Here is a 21,784-nt window from a genome sequence, read left to right as displayed (position 1 = left end):
GGCGTGCATAGCGTCCCCCAGGTTTGCCTTGCTGATAAATGGGTGCCCGACCACCTGGATCACCCCCAGGAGTGGCCCGAGACAAGGCGATCCGCTTTCCCCCTACCTCTTCATCATCGTCTCGCAAGTGCTGTCGGGTCTCATCAACGAGAAGGCGGCGCGAGGCCTTCTGCGAGGCTACCGGGTCAGAGAAGTGCAGCTGACGCACCTGCTGCTCATGCTGGAAGCTTCGCCGGAGAACGCCAACATCATCCTCGAGAGCCTGAGACAGTATGAGATCATCACAAACCAGAGGATGAACTACAGCAAGTCGGAGCTGTATCTGCCCAACAGGATCGGAGTTGCAGAAGGCAGCCAGCTCAGTGTGCAGCTCGGGCTGAAGGTGGCCGGCATGCTATTCAAATACCTCGGTGTGCTCATCTCTGGGAGGCGCGTGAAGGTGAAAGAGCATCTGGAGCTGGTGGAGAGGATCGGAAAGAGGCTCGCGGGCTGGAAAGGGTCGCTACTCTCCCAGGCTGGCAAGCTAACGCTGATCAAGGCGGCGCTGCTAGCGATCCCGTCTTACTAGCTAGGCAGCACCTGGGTGCCCGACGGAGTACTGGAGGAAATAGAAAAGAAAGCCCGTCAATTTCTATGGAAAAACCAGGACGGCCACGGCCTGCACCTGATGAACTGGGCGCAGGTGACGCAGGCCAAGCGCCAGGGCGGGCTCGGAGTCCGACGACTTCGAGAAGCCAGAACCGCCCACCTTGGTAAGCTGGTGTTCAAAATGCTAAACAGGGAGCAGGCGCCATGGATTCTTATCATGCAGGCCAAATACGGGCGGCTACACCCGTGGGAGACCACGAAGACCCAGCACCAATCCTGGATGTGGCGAGCTCTCACCAAAATAGCTACTCAGTTAAGAATGGGTTGTAGGGTGATGATCGGGAACGGCAGAGACACTCGTGCCGCTTTCGATCCATGGCTGCATAAGGTCCCATGGTCCAGACAGCCAAGGGTCCTGGCACCTAGGCTAATGGCAGAAAACCTAAGTGTGGCAAACCTCACCGGTGACGATCAATGGACTCCGGGGAGATTGGTCAGCGAGGTAGGAACGAAGCTGGCTTACGAGATCGCAAATTTCCCCATGGGTGCCGCCACCGGCGAGGACAGATGGATCTGGTGGCCGCACCCAAGGGGGACGCCCTCGGTGAAGGCGATATACCAGTCCCTGCTCCCTCAGAGCAGCCAACTATGGCCAGGATGGAGTAACCTCTGGCGCCTACAGGTGGCTCCGAGGATCAGAGTTTTCTGCTGGAAGCTCTTGTGGGGTAGACTCCCAACCAGAGCGTACCTCCACTACCTTCACGTTGGCCCCGAGGATCTGTGTGCCATGTGCGGCCTGTTCACCGAGACGAGCAAGCATCTCCTGTTCGCATGCAGATACAGTAGGGAGGTTTGGAAAACCCTGGGCACTAGGGAGAGGATGGAGACAGCGGAGATCGACCAACAATGGATCACGAAAGCGTGGAACGTCAGTGCGGAGAAGGATGGACGGGCCAAAGGGCTGATAGCTTGCACTCTGTGGTCACTGTGGAAGAGCAGAAACGGAGTGGTGTTTAGAGGAAAGCGGACGCCGGAGCTAGCCGTGGTCCGGGCCGCGGTCGAAATGGCGGAGGAGTACCGGTGCGTAAACAAACAGAAGAACCCGAAGCCGAGGAAGATAAGGAAGCCCTGGGTACCACCGGAGACGGGCTGGATCAAAGCCAACACCGACGGAGCACTGAAAGCAGGCGCATATCAAGGCGGAGCAGCGGCCATATTTCGAAGTACCGACGGGGAGTTCCTTCAGGCGGGATGGGAGCCGTGCCCGGGTACCTCGGCGCTACAAACGGAAATCTAGGCCATTAGACTGGCGTTGAAGATGGTGAGAAGAGGCTCTCGGCTTGAGATCGAGTCGGACTGCACCGAGGCCATCAGATGCGTGTAGCAGTCGGAGCTCGGGCCATGGCGGGTCCGCAACCTGGCGCGCGAATGTGCAGAGCTCGCCAATGGCGTTGGCGAGGTCCGGTTATCCCACGTAGGGAGAGAAGCCAACTCGGCAGCTGACTGGGCAGCAGCCAGGGCCAATGTGGCTTCGGGATACTGCCAGGTGGAGCGCCTAAGCAACGCTCCACCGGAATTATGTAAGCTTTTAACCGCCGACACCGACACGTGGCGGCAAAAATCAATAAATAGCTGATCTCAGCTCTTTGCACTCAAAAAAAAAAAGTGATAATATAGAAATAGAGTTTTTATAAAACTACTTTTATTGAAGAGGTGAAAAAGAAAAAGTTTGTTAGAGAACTCTTTATTGCTACTAAAAATTAAGAATAGAATGATATTGTTTTGTAAAGTATGTAAATTTAGAATAAAAATACATTTAATATTTAATGTGTAGGTGATGGTAATTTGAATATTTAATAAAGTATTTTGGTAATAAATAATTGAAAAAAATCTCCCTATATTTAATGTAGATAGATATCAGCTTAGGGACTAAGGATAACAGTTTAGAACGTTAGACGACGTCTTCAGGGAGGGGGACCACCAAGGGGCAGGAGTGGTTATCAAAAGAGAAGGACACACTCCTGAAAGTTGCATGGGAGCCCATGCAAGGTGATTCGGTGATCATTGCTAAGGGATGGGCCCTAAGATTGGGGCTCCGATTGGCAAGTGAGCTTAGCCAGGTGGAGATAGAGTTTAACTCACTCGAATTGGTCCAAATCTTAAGGAACGAAGTGAGCTGCTCGGGGAAGCTCTTTCTTAAACTATAGATTGTGCATGTTTTACATGAAAGAAACCTCGTTGCCGACTAGGCAGCAAAGCAGGGTAAATGTGAGTCTAAATCTGTTTTGATGAGCCTTGAGGGCCCAATCCCCCAGACCTGTGTACTCGGCTTACAGTCGAGGCCTGCTCCCCCTACAGGGGTTAGGTCAGCTTAATAAAGCTCTGATTTCAAAAAAAAAAAAAAAGAAACATAATTTTAATATTATAAGTAGTTTGACAAAATCAAAACTTAATTTAATTTATGATGCAAATAACTCTTTATTTATTTTTAAAACTAACATTTTTTTTCTCTTTTTACATTACATACATTAAAAATAAAAATTATATTTTTAGCCAAGTTTATAATCAAACACTAAGTGTTATTAGCCTAGTTCAAACTATTTAAACAATGACTAAAAAATGGGGCTAGCTAGCCTGTCGTACTTAGACTCAAACCAAATTATTGATTTAGAGGGATCCATTCTAGTTCTAAGTTTATTTCTCTAGTGTGGACATTCTCCGGCTTTAGTAATACATCTCGTATAACTTCACCATCAACTATGTTAATTGTACCATCTTTTGTGAGGGCATTGTCTTTTGATTGCAGTCATTTGCCAATCTACATGTCTGCAAGTAGGTTAGAGTCGTCGAAAATGCCATGACTATTGTGACCATCGGCCGGAGATCGATCTCAGCGTCATCCATTAAATCGTCAGCCAAGAGCACATCTTAATCGAACACTTGCTGATTAGAGAAACAAAGAGAAACCAAAGCAATTACTGTTCGCAATTACTACTGTTCGTAACTAATATATATGTAAGATAGGGATATGGAAGTGTTCGAGATAGTAGAATTGGTCTTTCGACTTCTTATGTATCTGGTTTCTCATAATGAAATATGGTGGCAGAATATAATCTCTCTTTGAGGGAACTAATTGTAAACCAAATTGTTTGGTGGTTGGTGGTTTTGCTGGCTTGGCTCGATTCAGTTGATGACTCAACAGTATAGTTAGCTTAGAAGAACAGCTTGGCAACGCAATAGCTTAGAGCAGGTCTTGACAACGTTTGATTTGAAGCAATTGTTCAATAACACATATGACTTAAAGCCTAGACTAGACAGCTAAAAGTTTAGTGGGGCTTAAAATGCCTCTATATCGCTTTATCCAGCTTATATGTAGTTTTTGGGCTCATGAATGATTAAAATAAAAACTTAAGACAAACAGTTATTTATATAGACATACCAATTTTAGAGGCCTGTACTATTTTGAGCTCGTCATTCCAAACAGGATTTAAATTGCTCATGATGATAGTGGTTTATACTCTTTGCAAATGGGATCTTGTCAAACTTGGGAATGCAAAACATAATCTAAAAAAGAACATATTATCCAAAGAAACGAAGAAAGCAACGCAGCTTCAACATCAAAATGCTACAAATTTCCTTCTTTTTCTTTCCATTAAATTTTGTCTCAAGATTGATTGAAAAACATAGTTTTTGAAACACTTTATAGATCAATTCAAATAGACAAAAAATTACTTATTGCCCAAGAGTCAAAACGATATAAGGATCACTGCTTCGTCACTGATAGCTAGTTCAGTTCCTTTTAACACTTTAACCTTAAGAATTCCAATGAACTCCACCATTTCTACTTGGGAACCAGTTAGAATAGAACGATTATGTCGACCTACAGAATGATTATAGTGAAAAAATGGAAGACATCATAACTCAACCTAGCACTCTACAACAATGTTTTCATGCGAGTTACATCAGAGCACATCAATTGTATATAAGACTTCTAAAACATCCAACGACATAGAACTAGGAAGTTATTGATATATAGTAGTATCTTACTGTAATCTTGCTGCCTGAACCACAACTATTGTCCATACCGCCATTATAAGATTGGGAGGAGTTCTTTAAGGGAACTAACTGTAAACTTGGCTTCAGAAATTTCTGCAGTTCGTACTTTGACCTAGAAGATTATAAGAGTGGATGTGCATGACCACTCGCTCTATTTCTTTTTTGAGAGAATAATAATATGCCAATTAACATTTACTTGATAAAATTTGCCAGTTCCTCATAACTTAAGTCTGGATTAGGCTTAGAAAATTCTTCTGGAAGAAAGGCCTCATAGATTGCATTGGCATAAGAGTTACCACCAACCCCTACCATGGACTCAATTTCATCATCAGTCCATTAATCTAATGTCACTGATTGAACCTGGACAACAATGGTCCTAACATTAGATGAGTGGATTACTCCAACATTTTTATCAACATCAACATCAGCACTTATGGTCAACATCATTCTGTCATCACCTAGTATTTCCAGTAAAATTTGCTAGTGACAAAGCAACCATTCAAAGGTGAGATGACTCCATGGAGCGGAAGCTAGTTCGTGAATATGCTAACGAAAGTCAACCATGTATAGGAGAAAGATTCCTAGGGGTGACCATCTCCATCAAAGAACTGCTTGGAAATTTTATAGGTGGAAAAGTTATGGTTAAGTCAAAATTAATCGAGTATAAATCTATCAGTATTACGTTTGCTACACTCAATTAAATGGGTCCTAGAATACATATGCAGCTTTTGGTGGTTTTATTATATGAATAGGGTTAGCGAGCATGGGTTCCTATAAGCATATCAGAGGACAACTAAAAATATGATGCTAGTGTGTTCTTTACTTTTTTATTACCTTCACCATTTGTAGGTTGTAGTTTTATATATTTATTAAAATTGAGTCTTCTAGAGCGACTGTTATATGCAAGAGAGGATGTTAATTTATGTCATCCATCACTTTTATCATATGGCTTTACTTATCAAATTAAAAGTCTCAAAAATCCTTATTCATGTAGAAAAGTCTATAAGAATGCAGCAACAATAAGTACATAGCTTTTAAAAGAAATTTTGGAGCAACTAATTGACAATCTATATTAGAAAGTTAATTATATAAAGAAGACAATTAGGAGAGAAGCAAGGTCATGTTACAAGTTGATAGGCCTACTGTGAATGTGCAACCAGTGTTTAGATGATTTTTTATTATGTATGACACACAAATTAGAGGATTTTTGGATAAATATAGACCTACAGTTGGGTTAGATACTTGTCATTTGAAAAGACCATATGGTAGACAACTATTACATACTGTAGGGATGGATGAGAATAATTAGATGCATCTATTAGCTATATAAGTAGCTGAACCAAATTACAATGATAGTTGGACATGATTTTTGTTAAATTTACTTGCTATGATTGGAAAGCTTGAGGATAATGGGTAATTTTTTTATCCCTAATAGACAAAATGTGTACTTTATATAATTATCTATCTCCACTTGATAAGAATAAAGAATTAAATATTTTTTCTATTATTACAGGGTCTGATGTAGACTTTTGAAGAGCATATGCCTAGAGTAGAGCACATATATTATGCTAAACACACACACACATATATATATATATATAAAATTTTAAAAGTTATCCAAAGGAAAATAATAAAATGATGTGATGTAAGTAGCCATCAACTTATACAACAAATAAACTTCAAAAAATTGGATGACTTGAAGTCTCACAACCAAGATGCCTACAATTGGTTGATGAAGGATAACTCTGCCTGCTGGACTAGATCTAGGCAAGGCCTTAGAAATAAGTATGACAGAATTATAAATAACATAAGTGAGGTATTTAATGTCATCTTAAAATATGTCAGTAATAAGCCAATCTTCATAACAGTAGATGGCATTAGAATGCAGTTAAATACTAGATATCAAGAGAGAATGCAATTGGGAAGAAAGATGATTGTAAAGAAACCAAAGAGTGCTGAGAAGTTTTCATAGACATCTTATTGTACCCAGAGAAGATAAGATGGTAGATAGGATGTTTTGGGAACTCAAGAGTTAGCTGGAAATAAATAACATGTCTAGATGTTTAAATGTGTTTTACTTTATACATTGACAATGTCTAGTGTTTTGGGTGTTTAGGACTATGTCTCATATGCTATTTGGATGTGTTTAAAACAATGTATTATATTGAAAATCTAGATGTTCTAGATATGTTTTAGATGTGTTAAAGATAAGGTATTGTGTTTAAGATAATTTATTTTCATATAATGACAATTTTTTTGCTTTGTATATGTTTGTATCTTACAAAGGTTTTCAATCTGTTTTCTGTTGTTGTTTGTATGTTTACAATTTAGAGTTTGTTACTTAACTGCTTAGAAATAAATGGCAACAGCTGAAACTAAGCTTGTCATTAATTGACATTAAGCTATAGTCACTTAGAAATTGATAATCCTAAAAATCTTCTTCCAAAATTAATTGTTATAAACAAAGTCCTTAGAACAGTTTTAATTTCACAATGACATCTAACATCTATCATAGGATGAGTTTGATAACTATTGATACTACTATCATCAAAAGCTATTGGATTGTGTTTGGAAGAAGGATTTAATTTGGATTGAGGTTGCGGAAGAAGGGTTACTTTTGAATTGAGGTTGAAGAAGAAGAGCTTCGGTTTGGTTGATAAAGAAGAGCATGTTGGATTTTGGAAAGAGTTGGAGGAAGAAGGAAATGAGAGATTTCAAACAGAAAACACTAGATTTACACGCAGAAAAGGTGCATCACTAAAGGGAAGACGTTGGATAATTCCATACTGATGAAGTATTCTTCAAGTTGACATTTATGCAGTCTAAGAATAGACAACATTGATTAACACCTCAAGGTTAGAATTCTTGACATCTAAAATGACAACATAACCTTCGAAAAAGGGAGTAAGAAATCATTAGCAGAATGGCTTATAGACCATTAAGATGGTGCGCCGAGATATGAAGCCAACCGCAATATGTCACTGAAAATTCCACCAGCAGTAACTTCTGCGCCAGCTCCAGGACCGCGGACAATCAGTGGTTGATTCTTGTATCTTGTGGTAGTGAAAGCTATGATGTTGTCAGAGCCCGAGAGCTGAGCAAAGGGGTGCTCTTTCTTGTATCTCCTCAATTCCACAAGGCCTTTCTCATTAGTTGCATCGACCACCCCGACGTATCTCAATACCTTCAGATAGAAAAGAGTTCATTATTGTTCAATTGATGTCAACTTTGAAACATCCACAAATGGTAGACACAACACACCATTGAGATTATTTTATTTTTATTTTTTGGCTCACCTCTCCTGCAGCCTCGGCATCATTTCGTTCCTTTGCCAAATCCTTGTCGAAGGATGGAAGCTGCTGCATGAACTCCTCAGCTGATGAACATGCCTAAGAATAGAACCACATCTTTCAGAAACAGTGTGTTTAGCATTACAGCATAATAGCTTCATGTCTGCATATACTTACTCTTAAAGGCTCTGGTACAAGACTTTGCACAGGAATATCAGAAAGCTCGAGTTTCAAACCTGATTCCCTAGCAAGGATAATAACCTGTACTTGACAACAATTGAAATTACTGATAATTTGTTCAGAAATAACCAACTATTGTGTAAGAAGAAACAAAGAAAAGTTTGGCAAGCCAACAGATTGGCAAGATAGCTATTTGACCAAACAAAACCAATAGATCAGAAGAAAAGGCATCCAGCTTGACTCTTCTACAACTACTACTTTGCATCAGGAAACAACAGGAGTTCACCTTTCTGGCAACATCTGTTCCAGAAAGATCATCTCTTGGGTCGGGCTCAGTGTAGCCAGCCTCCTTTGCTTCAGCCACGACATCACTAAAAGACCGTGTTCCTTCAAAATTGTTGAAAATGTAACTCAAAGTTCCACTGCAATATCACCATTCACAAAATTTTCAATATTGTTAGGTCAGGCTATCAAAATGAAAGTGCTTGCTTTTTTCTTACATTAATTTTCATCAAACAGTTGTGCTGTGTACTTTTATGTAATGAAACTCGATGAAAGGAATTCTATTTTCTTGATACAAATGCTGCTTAGATATATGTCCAACAAACACACCTGAAGATACCCTCAATGCGCAATATTTTATCACCGGTTTCCAGAAGACCACGCAATGTGCTGATGATTGGGAGGCCAGCGCCTACTGTCGCTTCATAGAAATAGTGGGTGTATGATAACCGCTGTAGAGTCCTCAATTTCAGATACTATACGTTGCAAAAGAAAGTGTTAGCTCCTTTTCAACAAGTAATAGATGCTAGGAGAAAATGTAAATGGAACTTCTCCTAGAATCAAACGGACTATGATGAAGCATTTTTGGCCAAAGAAAACTTTACTCTCTCAAGTGGCCCTGAATTTGCTTTCTTGTTTGGTGTAATAACATGAATCCCCTTTCGTAACCAATCGTAGTAACGGTTTGCAACATTTGTATCTGCAGTGCAATCTACCAACACTGTGTTAGGGAAAAAGTGATTTTCATGCACATGTTGAGCAAATCTATCCAGGTCAGCCTGTTCTGCCTTTTCCTTTTGAAGCTCTCTCCATCTGGTTAAGTCTATTCCCCTAGAAAAGGATAATAAAATAACTAGAATGTTTGAACTGAAGTTGAAACAGATGGGTACTTTTCAAATATAAGTATATTCTCTAGGAAAATAAACAAGAAACCAAGAACAAAATCCAAAAGAGAGAGCATATCAGGAGGGTAGACATACAAGTATTTTAATTGAAATCCAGTGGTAGGTCAAAGTAACTTCTAAATTCTAATAGCCTCTTGAGTCATAACAACAAGAATAAGAATTAAGTAAATTAAAATGTTTAGTAAATAACCATTACCTCAAGAAACTCAGAAAAATAAGACTACCATGATGAACTAAAAATCACCGCAAAATTATACAGAACTTGTCTGTTCATACAACCCGCATTAATGTGGTTGGATCTGCTTGGCTTGGTTGCACCATTGTTGCCCTTGATGGCTGTTTTCGTGCAGAATTCTCTAGTTTGTAGATAATGAAAATAGAATATAGATTGAAGTAGACGAAGAAAAAGAGAAGAGGGAGATTAGGGGCTGATCGAAACCATTCCAATGGAATAGGTGGCACAGTTGGTAATGAGAGAGGAGGGAGGTGTGGTGACCGGCTGCCAAGAGAGAGGGAGAGATAGGGGGCGGTAAAATCAAGCCAAAATAATCCTTCATAATGAAATTAAATCTGCACTCTGTATATATAGAGAGATTAATCTTAAACCGACTAAGATTCGTACTTGATCAACTAATGTAACTTGGCTGGTCCAAGTCGAACTCAAGTTCATGATATATGTCATAACTCGACTAAAATAATTAATGGACTAGACTAGACCTAATTAACGAATTTATAAGTTGAGTCCATATCAATGTTCTGAAAGGCAGCTGCGGATGGTGGACGGTCACCCCACCGCCTAGCGCTTAGGCGGAAGGCGGGCGACAAGGCGGGTGACAAGGCGGGTGACAAGACGGTTTAGCATTTTTAATATAAAAATATAAAAATAAATAAAAATATATATATAATATACATTACATAATTACTGACAAACAAATTGATAGACTAATTACTAAGTGATTAACATTTAATAGATTAAAACATTTCAACGGATAAAGTGATTAATAGATAATTACTAATTTACAACTTTATAAGCATTTCTTCTCCAACAAATAATTAATTTAGTCGACTTTTAACTTGTCATTTTGTCTAATTGCCTATCATAACTGATTAAAACAGATTTAAAGAAAAGGACATTCGATTTGCTCAATTGAGAGAGTGAGACTGTAAAGGGGGGAGTGAGAGAGAGAGAGAGAGTAAGAGAGGGAGAGAGTGAAAGAGGGAGGGAAAGAGGATCGTACCTCTTTCGCTTCTCGCCGTCCATTCTCGCTCCCTGCCAACTTGTCCGCTTCTTGCTGTTGCTGCACGATGCCACTAGCCACCGCTTTAGCTACCTTGGAGCTTGCCGTTGGCGGTCGTGGACGGGAGAGCTAAAGAGGATCGAAGATTTAGGCCCTTTAGGGTTTCTAATTTCTCTGCCGAGACTCGGGAGAGGAGAGCAGCGAGAGAGAGAGAGAGAGAGAGAAAAAGAGAGTTTTTATATTAAGGTTAATGAGTTAGTTATCTTAGTGGATAATAACCCGACCCTATACCCGTTTGTAACCCGATAAGGCTGGTTGGCGGGCCAAACCGCCATTCCGCCTTATCGGGTGAACGGCCCACCTAGCGCCTTTTGGCGCTCAGGCGACTCGCCAAGGCGGCAGCCCGCCTTATGCGAGCGCCATACCGAATGGCGGGGCGGCCGGTGCACCGCCCCGCCATGGCGGCCGCCTTTTCCGATTTTCAAAACACTGGTCCATATTTCGCAGGTACTTAAGTTCATGATCCAACCACAATAGCAAATACTACAAAAAGTAAATAACAAAACTAGATAACTAAGCTCAATCCAACAAATCCTATGTGCCGCGAATGAATCCAATCCAACCAAGTTCATATCATGTGTTAACAAATGAAGACTACAACCATAATCAACAGATATGATGAGGGTGGGAAATAATAATGTAATAACTTTGATGATCATCTGTCATGGATCTAGAATTCATTTTAGACTGTAGAAATAGGCTTCAATGAAACTTAGCCTAAGGTCTGAAAGCAGTTGAATCCAGGCAATGCTTGGCTCTATGTTACTTAGCAGATATACATCCTAAAGTTTGTCAACTTACATTTCCTCTACTAGCTTAGCTGTTTGCAGTTTTTATAGAAAGAAAGAAATTATGGTTCTTAAAAAACAGACCCACCCAATGAGCTCAAGCAGATCTTATGCAATCATAAAAGAAAAGGATATAAAAAAAGAAAAAGAAAAACGGAAAACTCACATGAGTATCCTTCCAAAAAAAGAAAGAAAGGAAAAGAGAACTTGCATGAGTATATTTTTAACTCAACTTTGACTCCAATAATGTATCAGAGAAAAGCAAATAAATGAAACATACTGAAGGAATAACTTACGCATCACTCAAAATCATTGTCCGTGAACCAGTGATTCCCATGACACGCAAATCAATATTAAACTTTTCTTTAAGAACTGCTGCCTGCAGAGAAACTTTACCAGATTCATATAGAAAGACCATTATGCAAAAGGAATAATTAAGATAAAATATAATCCCCCAACATAAATCATAGATTCGGGTACCTCAAGGAACATGTTTTACCCCAAAACGCATGTAACTGAATGTAGAATGAATATAAAAGTTTATAAAAGGGATTTTGAAGCCTAATGGTAGCAAATAAAAGTCTAAATATGAGAAGATATATACAAGGTTATTACTAGATGATACAAAAAAAAGTATTGCAGTACTTTATCTGGAAAAAGCAACCTCTTCTGGAGATTTCATGAGTTAATATTGTGAAACACTAGTCCATTTTCAGAATCCTAGCCCTCTACAATTGCATCCACCTGGTTGGTGTAAAGTGTTAACATTGACTTACATCATACTATTTTCAATAATGTATAGACCCAGTCCACTTAAATGATGTACTGGTTTATAGTTTCACAGAAAACAGAACAGTACTGGCTAGAATGTAACCTTGGGTTTACAACAAATTGGTATCATAGCAAATTGTTCTTACATCAGAATCAGGTATTGGGGAAGTAATGGGGTTGAACAGAATCAGAAATTATAGCCAGTGGTCAAATTGGAAGGTTGCTTCCATTGCACAAATTGATAATAACCAATGTTCAAGGGTTTGCCAAATCAGATCTGTTTGGATGAAATCGATCAATTTTTCTGCAGGAACAAATCTAAAAGTAGGCTAAAAAACAGATAAAGGACATGTCTGTAACAGTGATGAAAAGGACTTGCACTCATAACAGATTTATTATCATTGGCAGTGATATGTAGCACGTAACACACATTTAATTTAAAGTCGCTCCTCAGACCAAAGCTAGAATAGTCAAGCCTTTCCACTCTTTCTGGACTACCTTTCTATGGATGTCATTCCCCAACCTTCAAATAGTAGTTCAAACCCAATAACGTAACACTGAAAATCATAATTACGAAGTTCACATTAATTTCTTTCATTGACTAAAATCCTAAACTCATATAAACATATATGACTAAAACTTTTAATATGCCATAATTCATTCTTAAAAATATCATAATTGCCACCAAAATAATTTAGCTCTTTTAAAAATGTCATTCTGTTAGTTAAATCTAGATAATCATGATTAAAAGTGAACTTAGATTAAGAAAAGGCCAGCCCACCCTTGTATAAATTGTTTAAAATAGTTTGAAGTACAAAGCACTGACTATCTTGACAATGATATAGATCAAGAAAGGGACATGGAGAAGTTCCTCAGCACAACAGATTTTGTCATAGACAATATATGCCAAAAAGAAAGGTCAAGAACAAACTGAAAGCAAAAGGTACACTTTCTAGGTACCTGATCCCTAAGTTGGTCAAGTAGTGTGCCACCAATCAACCCAGGTCCAATGATACCCACAGCTAGTGTAGTCTGTGAGAGGTAGAACCTTGAGTGAGCAGCCCTGAGAGCCCTGATGCAATCTTCTTGCTTTAGTACCACAGTGATATTGTACTCACTGCAACCTTGAGCTATTGCTCTTACATTAATATTAGCCTGAAAGATCATTGTAGCTGCAGGTTAATAATAAGATATCATCATTCTGTTTTTGTAAACAATTCTGTTGATGATAAGGATTATATATCAGGGCTCTAAATAATGGTTCCCAATGTGAAAAACAGATCATTAATTTTTCTAGCAACAAAGAAATACCTTTGCAAGTGCATCAAAAAGAGTAGCACTAACTCCAGGAGTGCTTGCCATCTTTTGACCTACTGTAGCCAGAATGCTACAGTTATGGACCACCTCCACCTGAAGAGAGTTTACCAAGTAAACGCGTGATAAATAAAATAAAAGACCAAAATTACACAGGAAGGGGGAGAACAGATCAATTTTACACTCTATACAACCAGATATAACCCCTAAAATCTGTCTATTACAAGTTTGGAACTTTGAATAGAATTAAAACCAATTACCTGAGAAAGCCTCCCTGCCTCCAAAGCTTGACGAAATCTAGCTTGTAATGCGGCAGAAACTGCTCCAACCTCAGACTCCGGGACTGCAAAGCATACGGAATGCTCACTACTAGCCTGACCAAGTCTTCTAGTTAGCAGGGAGATAATTTGTGCTGGTAAGTTATTAGGACCAGAATAGTTAGTGATTACCTGAGATATCATGATAACATTAGCACCAACATCTTTCACAGCGCTAAAAATAGCACTTGCTGTACCAGGAACACCAGCCATTCCAGTTCTGAACAGAATTGAAAAAACTAGCTCGGTAGTCCATGCAGGATGAAAGTTTAAAATGCAATGAACTAGTTCATAATGGCATCTCACCCCTCAACATTAACAAGAGCCAGTTTGTCTATAGTAGCAAATGCTTTGACGCAAGACTCCAAGCTACTTTTATCTCCATTTTCACTGGCATGCTGCTGGCAGATCATTGTCCCAGGAGCAGAGAGATTAAATATATTTCTAATAACTATGGGAATATTATATTTCATCACTGGTATGATCGTGCGCGGATGCAAAACATTTGCCCCAAAATATGACTGCAAAGCCAAGGGAAACAAGTGAGCATATAGATTTTATTCAACAGATGTGTCTTATCTATAGCCTTATTAATTGTATAATCATTTATGGAAAGCTTACCATTTCCCAGGCCTCCTGATAAGACAGAGTCCTTAATATTACAGCCTCGCTAACTGCAATTAGGAAGACCCATTTAGCAATATATAAATACATAAATTATTTTAGGGAAATAATATTTTACCTCCATGTGATTAGGTCTAAATTCATTTCATTCCCTATAGTTTTATTCGTATCAATTTACCCTCTTGTGGTTTAGATTAAGTGTAATTGTTACCTTTTCCAACATATTTAACCAACTTATAGGTTTAATTTGAAGATTATCATTAGAGACAAAGTTGTAAAAAATTATAAATAAGCTTTCTAGTACATCTAAAATAATATCAATCGGGTTTCAGATAAAAAAGATATGACAGATATATTGAATAGATATATATATTTTTATTATATTTTTGTTATTTGAAATCCAATCGATATTATTTTAAATGCATTGGAAAGCTTATTTAATCCTTTCTAACTTTGTCCATAATAAGTATTTTCAAATTCGACCTATGATAAGGTTAAATATGATGAAAAAAATAATAGTTTCAGTTTGGATATAACCATAAGAGGGTAAAATGACATTGATAAAACTAAGTAGAGTGAAGTGAATTCAAACCTAACCATAGAAGGGTAAAATATAATTTTCTCAATTATTTTATTCTGTAGAAAGAAACTAGAACAAAAGATTTTAATTTACAGACCAGTATATGGACGTTTACCATTTATGTGTATGAGGGTACAATATATGGGTATGTATCCACATGCATATCTATGCATTTGAACACACAAATATATAGTAAAAATTTATACATACAAGAAGCTAAAGTAGACTATATTTGCCTACTTATTAGTTATTATTGACACATGTGTGCAGTATACCTATATACCCTGCCTACTAAATTTATAAGAACATTTATGAAAACATATCTAAATTCATTACAGTACATGTCAAAGAACAACGACATACACAAGATCAATTATCAGTTATTATTCATGCATAAATAAGAACAATACGATACCTTTTCTAGGGTCTGCACTGAATACACCATCAACGTCAGTCCATATGGTAACTTGGCGAGCCCTAAAAAGAGCACCTAGTATGGCTGCTGAGAAGTCGCTTCCATCTCTTTTCAAAGTCGTCGGAATGTTTTGAGGTGTACTAGCAATGAAGCCAGTAGCAATGATTGTATCAGCTGGCCTTTGTTCAAACCACTTATCAAGTCTTTTCTCCGATTCCATATAGTCAGGATCTACTTGATTGGAACCAGTGGGATTTACAATTAGGACATCTCTTGTATCCATCCAACTGCAAGGCCTTCCAGACTGCATCATAGATGCAAATGTTCCATTAAGTGTTCCTCAAATTCAGGAGTCAGTATAGAACTGTTTATGCGCACCTTCTTTATGGCATATGACAACATCTGAGCAGACCACAATTCTCCATGACCAACAACAAAGTCTGAAAAAGATTCTGTTGCATGTCCAGCTGCAAATTTTTGTCTTGATGTCAGGAATCATGGATCATAATTGTCATTATCTAGCCCAAACAAAGACTAGATAGGAAGTAATACGTGAAAAGATCTTTGATGAAAAGGGAAACTACACTTAGACGCAAACAAGCTACTCTACATTTTATAACAGGAAAGGAGAATAGCATGACTACTTAGAAGAAAAAAAAATTTTAAGTGGCAAAGTTAAGGTATGATGGAAAGGTTAAAAGAAGAGTTCCAGCACTGTGCGACTCTCCTTTGGTCCTTTACCTAGCAACTAAGACCAAGGAGCCAAATGGAAGCTTGTTTACCAAAAATAAAATTGAAAAAAAAGGAGAGAGTCCTGCTAAAACTAGATTAAGGAACTTAAAAAGCAAAAATGGTATCGGAAGAACTGCAGGAAAACAGGAGATTTGAGATACACATCGATCTCCAAAAAAAAATATAACATCAGCAACTGCCAGTAATGTGGTGGAATTTAAACAAGAAAGAAATATATAATAAATCTATTATGGATACTATAGAGATGTATGGCACAACTACCACTAATGTATGGAGGAGAAAAGAATGAATTTCCTACAACAAAATTCAGTGTTAAGCACAACTTGTTTACACTGGTTGGATGCATTAAATAAATAAGATTCCACAGTGCATATAGTGTGCTGATAGCACTGTTTAATTGATACATTTAAGGAGCATTAGGCTAGAAATATGGAGAATAAAGTTAAAAATCTAAATGTTCAGAATAAGTAGGTCCAAGAGATTAAGAAGGATTATATTGAATGAGTTTTAGTATACTGAGACATCAAGATGGAGAAGGAATTAGTCTTCATAGACAAGAAATAAATGAGAGGGAGTATTTTCATTATCTTGGACCTATAGTTCAATAAAAAGAAGGGAGATTGATGAAGCTAAAATAGAGATGTACATTATACTGATTGTCTTACACAATTAAAGCAACTTAATGCATAATTGTTAAAAAAAAATGATTGATATCACTATAATCAGTATGCAACAAGAACAATAAAATGGATTTCATCTGCTGGACAGACCATATAATTACAGTTGCAAAACAGTTCCTTAAGAAAAGAATGATGTATGAAAAATTCCACACCTATGTAAATTGCACGAAGCATTGCTTTGAGGTTACTGATGTCATTATGCAGGTGAGATAAGAATCTAGCAAGATCCTCTCCGTCAAGAAGTTCCTTTGCAGTTAACATATGCTTCTCAAAAACATCGTCAATTGCTGACATATAAGAATCATCCCTTGACTGAGCCTTGAAAACAAGGTTATACATCATATCTGTAACTTTGGACATTGCAGAAACAATAACCAGCTTCTTCTCAGAAGGATCGCTAAGAACTATATCTGCAACACTCTGAATTCTTTGGGAGGTGCCCATGCATGTCCCACCGAATTTATGAACAGACCACATTTCACCTTTAGGAATATGAGTCTTTTCTATAGTTTGCTCAAGAGAAACATCTGCAAGAACAACAAAGTAAGAGAGAGTCAAATTAAGTTATCCTTTCTAGGGGCTTGTATAGTAATTTAAGGCAGGAAGCAAATTGCCATCAAGAATCACTTTAGAAGATGGTGATTTACTCCATAAGAGTAAGAAAGTTCCCAATAAGAAAGTATATGTATATAACTTCCAACTTCTGGAAATATCAAAATACTAAAGCTGTAAAGCTGAAGACTGCAATTTATCTACAAAAGGATACAAATGAGTCAAAAAAAAAAAAGAATGCAAGATAACACTTCATAGAAAATGGGCGTGGGTGAGGTGTGGGAGTGAGATACCCAAAACACAAGGAATGAAAGAAGAAAATAATTTCACAAGAACAATGGTATAAGAGGTTCAAAAAGGCAAATCTACTACTCAGAACAGAGCTAATAATTCTGGTTAGGATTCAAGAAGAAAAGTTGCCCTACAAACAAAAGTTTAAAAAAAGAACTCATCTAACCCAGGAAGCAAAATTACCAGCAACTGAAGCAAAAATGTGATTGTTGAAACCATCTTTCTTCAATGTCTCAGAAACACATCCTATCCTGAAAAATAGAAACAACAAGATTATAGCTATATATATCCAACAAAAAAAATTGATCAAATTAAAATAATGTAGTATAAAAGAGAAATTGTGTTGCACAAATTTTGAAGCTACTAATTACTACTAAAAGGAAGCAATTCAAACCAACAAGTAACTTGACCACATAACTTGCCCATCTTCACAATCCAAAACCTTCTCCCTATCTATGGGACTAGTAGAGAGATCCCATAATTGATAGCACCCAAAAAGAACCATTGTTTTAAAAAGTGGTCACATATACATAATGTGGTTCTCACAAGATTCCCAGTATCGAGATCGGGATCGGTATTGGTCATCCGAAAAAACAAGACGTATTGGCAATATCGGCCACTCGTATCGGATCAGACTATTTTTTAATTACGTAAAATTCTAAATATTATTTAAAACTACAAAAAAAATTCTAAAAATGACAAAAAAATAAGAAAATAAAATTACTCACATATAAAACCTAAAAACTTAAAAAATGTATTAACTTACTCAAAATTCAAAACTTAAAAAATTTCTTTATTACTTTTTCCCCACTCTCTCTCTTAAAATGTATAACTTATTTTTGATATTTTTTATTACTAGACCGCATATGCACTCGCATAACGCATCTGTGCTATCTGGTCACATGAGCGCCAACATATCGCGGGCACTTTTCACAACGTTGGAAAGAACTAGAGCTTCTCACAATTTGTCGGTTTAGCATCAATTGTCTCTGTCAAATTCCTAGGAAAGTAACAAGCCTAACATGAGTCATCTATCTTATTGGTAGAAATATAGGCCTAGGTTGGGAAGCACACACACGAGAATTAGTGAGCAACGACTTATCAAGTCGGGTTTTGCATAGGATTAATAGTTTAGCCCAAATCCACTAGCCCATTACACTAAAGCCTTTCCTATTTTCACTGTACAATTCCTTACATAACAACACAACTCGACACCCTTTCCTAACTACTGAATGTCGGTGGGAGACGGCAGCAGTAGATCTTCCATCCTCTCTAGATTAGAGAATGAGTGCATCTACAAACATTACTTATTTCTCTCATGTACTAACTATTGTAGGATATATTCTACAATCTGTAAAAATAAAAACATTCACGAGGACATGTAAGTCATTTAGTTCATCTTTTGCTGCAAAGTACTCTTATTACATTCAATTGAATTGCAATGTGTAAAATACATATTTTAACAAACTACATCTTAATAAATAGATTCACAAATATATGTATAAATGTATACTTAATTTATTTATTCAACTAGCTGTGTCCTAAAAGGGTCGCATCCTATTTTTTCAAGATCTATCATCTCATTGTGCCCATATCATGCAGCATCTGTGTCTCTATCCATATTGTGCATCTTAGGGCCCTGCGCAACCTAAGAGCAGTCCTCCAAAGATTCTCAAGATTGAGAAGGAAAGAAGAAAGAAGAAAGAAGAAAGAAGACTTTTAAGAGGAAGTTGCTTAACATGCAAAGCAAAAGTAAGCCAAATTGCCAAATGAAACAAAATCCTATAAGAAAGAAAACAGTAAGAAAACAGATATCGCAAATATGAAGCCCAAAGGGGATATAATAAGATCTCTATACCCAAATGAAGTACAAATTATTGAATCCTTCGGAGATTTTTGTATATGAAGAATAAACCAATGAGAACCTGACCAACCAATATGGAATCAAATAGAATAGTTGTGAAGTTAAGCAAATGGTCGTAGTTGTATAACTAAGATCTTATATGTAAAAGAGCTGAACTTTTCACTGATATCTTTTTATAGCTATCCCCTTACAACAGTTCCCAAGATAGAGAGGAGGGTTCCATCAGGTAGAATGATGGTGTGGTAAGTAAAAACTTTTGTCATGGGCCTCATGGCAACTGTATGATGAGTCTTGACAATTAATAGAAAAAAAAAATCATACAGCTAAAGAGGAATTATATGGCTAACTCAGTTAGTCAGGCAATAAAGGGGATAACATCAAAATTCAACTTAAGTGAGTTAGGGTAGGAACTTAGCTGGCTAATATGTCTTATCGTCTACGGGAACATCTATCTTTTTACAATGTCTGAAACAAGCACTTCAAGAATTATCACAAAACAAACTTTCATCGTTCCAATGAACTTGAGAAATCAGATAAACAACCCATCAAACTTCAGTATCCAACTCAACAAACAAGTTTAGAGCTTTAACAGGTCTCCACTACTTCGACCCAATCTCACAGCTAACTTTAACAAGCAAAAACAGAAGAAACTCTCTCACCTCAAAGCATTCCCAAATAGGCCCCTGCTCCAGCAACCCCGCTGGCATTGTGAAAACATTCGGCTGCAACAATGAACAACCAACGGAACATAAATCAAACACCGTCAAGACAACTTAATCGAAACAAAAATCAACGACAAATTGAACTTAAAAGCAAAACAAAACAAAACCCAAAACAGATTTCCACACGTAGAACAAGAGAATGCAATCAAATTAGCATCTTGGTGCTGAAATCTATAAAAAATAAGTAATCGTACAATAAGACTGCACAACTCAAATCTGACAGCAGAAACGAACCCAACAAGCGGAAAGGAGGGATCTTTCGAACGGCGGCAGAGAGAGGAGGAGCAAAATAACGGATTCGAGGCCGCAAGAGTCCTCATCTCGAATCCGGCGAGTTGAAATGGACTTCGAGTGCAGAGAGAAGAGAGATAAAGAGCGAGAGGGTTCTAAGTTCCCACTTATACTAAAACCCTTTAGTGAGAGGCTCCTGGTGGGATCATTTCCAAGTTTGAACAGGAAACACCGGATCTATCCGATATAAATAAACCACGCAAGTGTTAGTGGTGTTGGAACTGGAAACAAATAAGATTTTCCTTTTCTTTTTCCTTTTTTTAAATGCTACTTGTGGCAATTGTGTTAGATTTTCCTTCTTGTCTCAATTTGCATCTCTGTATGGTCTAACAGAGTTTTTATATTAGATAGTGAATTTGGAACAAAAAAACACTCAGATACTAATATGAGAAATATATATATATATATATACAGACACACAGAGAGAGTGTGAGTGTGTGTTAGATTGGATCATTGGAGGGGAACCTCCAAGAACAAAAGGACAACATGGATGTTTGTCGTATTTGCTAGCATGATAATAAAGTAGAACTATCTTGTAAATTATTCAAGACTTGAGGGATAAAGTAAGAGTTAATTGATATTTAACTTCAATAGAATGTGGTGATTGTGTTAATGCTTATCTAATTTTCTCAATTATATTGTTTTGAGATAAATAAATTTTCCCAGTGTGTTATTTACCATAAAACCTACTCTTTTTAAGAAGCCATGCATCGAAAAATTTTCAAACCAATCTTCGTAAAAAAAATGAGAGTAAAACTGTATGCATATTTGTTTCAGATATAAGCAATCACAAGATTTACATAGAAAATTTTCTCACAAAGAAAAGCAGCATGATCAATTACCAAATCTGAGATATAAACTGTTATGTAGATCAGATTATCCTCGATTACATCTCTCCCAAAATCAAGATCTCGGAAAAATATATGAAAAAAAAAAATCAAACCAAAACTCTTGTGAAATGAATAGAGTAAATGGATTAGGTTACCTCCTTGTTAGATTGTTTGGTGGAGTCCATCCATGCAAGAGGTGTTCTTGTCCTCCTATGGCACTAAACACCCACATCATCTCATTCTTTAATATCCACACAAAAGCGTCATCTTTCAATTGCTAATCATTCTACCAACGGAATCAAAATTTTCATATAATATCTGCAGATATAAAGATGTAACGCATGTACCATAGTTGTGGATTGTGACGTTGCTGTAATTCTATCTTAGACCAAA

At 37.6% G+C, this 21,784-nt stretch overlaps 1 protein-coding gene and 1 pseudogene across 1 annotated transcript; both read right to left on the bottom strand.

The window, feature by feature from the left end:
- Window positions 1–1,881: 1,881 nt before the first annotated feature.
- Window positions 1,882–5,088, bottom strand: LOC140766850 (probable ADP-ribosylation factor GTPase-activating protein AGD13; annotated as a pseudogene).
- Window positions 5,089–7,377: 2,289 nt separating this feature from the next.
- Window positions 7,378–20,663, bottom strand: LOC140767062 (bifunctional aspartokinase/homoserine dehydrogenase 1, chloroplastic-like). The gene is made up of 19 exons (XM_073106824.1): window positions 20,505–20,663; window positions 20,208–20,270; window positions 17,868–17,935; window positions 16,994–17,368; window positions 15,787–15,875; window positions 15,409–15,712; window positions 14,411–14,463; window positions 14,096–14,310; window positions 13,922–14,009; window positions 13,733–13,846; window positions 13,470–13,568; window positions 13,119–13,313; window positions 11,684–11,766; window positions 9,002–9,227; window positions 8,727–8,872; window positions 8,401–8,536; window positions 8,112–8,195; window positions 7,941–8,033; window positions 7,378–7,828 (listed from the first exon to the last, which is right to left on the bottom strand). The coding sequence occupies exons 1-19, from the start codon at window positions 20,588–20,590 to the stop codon at window positions 7,583–7,585; spliced, it is 2,763 nt and encodes a 920-aa protein (XP_072962925.1). The 5' UTR covers window positions 20,591–20,663; the 3' UTR covers window positions 7,378–7,582.
- Between the last annotated feature and the right edge of the window lie 1,121 nt (window positions 20,664–21,784).

Source organism: Typha angustifolia, chromosome 9, assembly GCF_048772165.1.
Source record: "Typha angustifolia cultivar Huaian chromosome 9, ASM4877216v1, whole genome shotgun sequence".
Classification (NCBI taxonomy): domain Eukaryota; kingdom Viridiplantae; phylum Streptophyta; class Magnoliopsida; order Poales; family Typhaceae; genus Typha; species Typha angustifolia.
This window is presented reverse-complemented; position numbering and strand designations above follow the sequence as displayed.

Excerpts from the sequence above, each read along its gene's own strand:
- LOC140767062 (XM_073106824.1), bottom strand. The coding sequence starts at position 20,590 with ATGAGGACTCTTGCGGCCTCGAATCCGTTATTTTGCTCCTCCTCTCTC. Across the intron at positions 8,873-9,001 it reads ATTCAGGGCCACTTGAGAGA|TATCTGAAATTGAGGACTCT; the intron begins GTAAAGTTTTCT and ends TGCAACGTATAG. Across the intron at positions 8,034-8,111 it reads TTGTACCAGAGCCTTTAAGA|GCATGTTCATCAGCTGAGGA; the intron begins GTAAGTATATGC and ends TTCTATTCTTAG.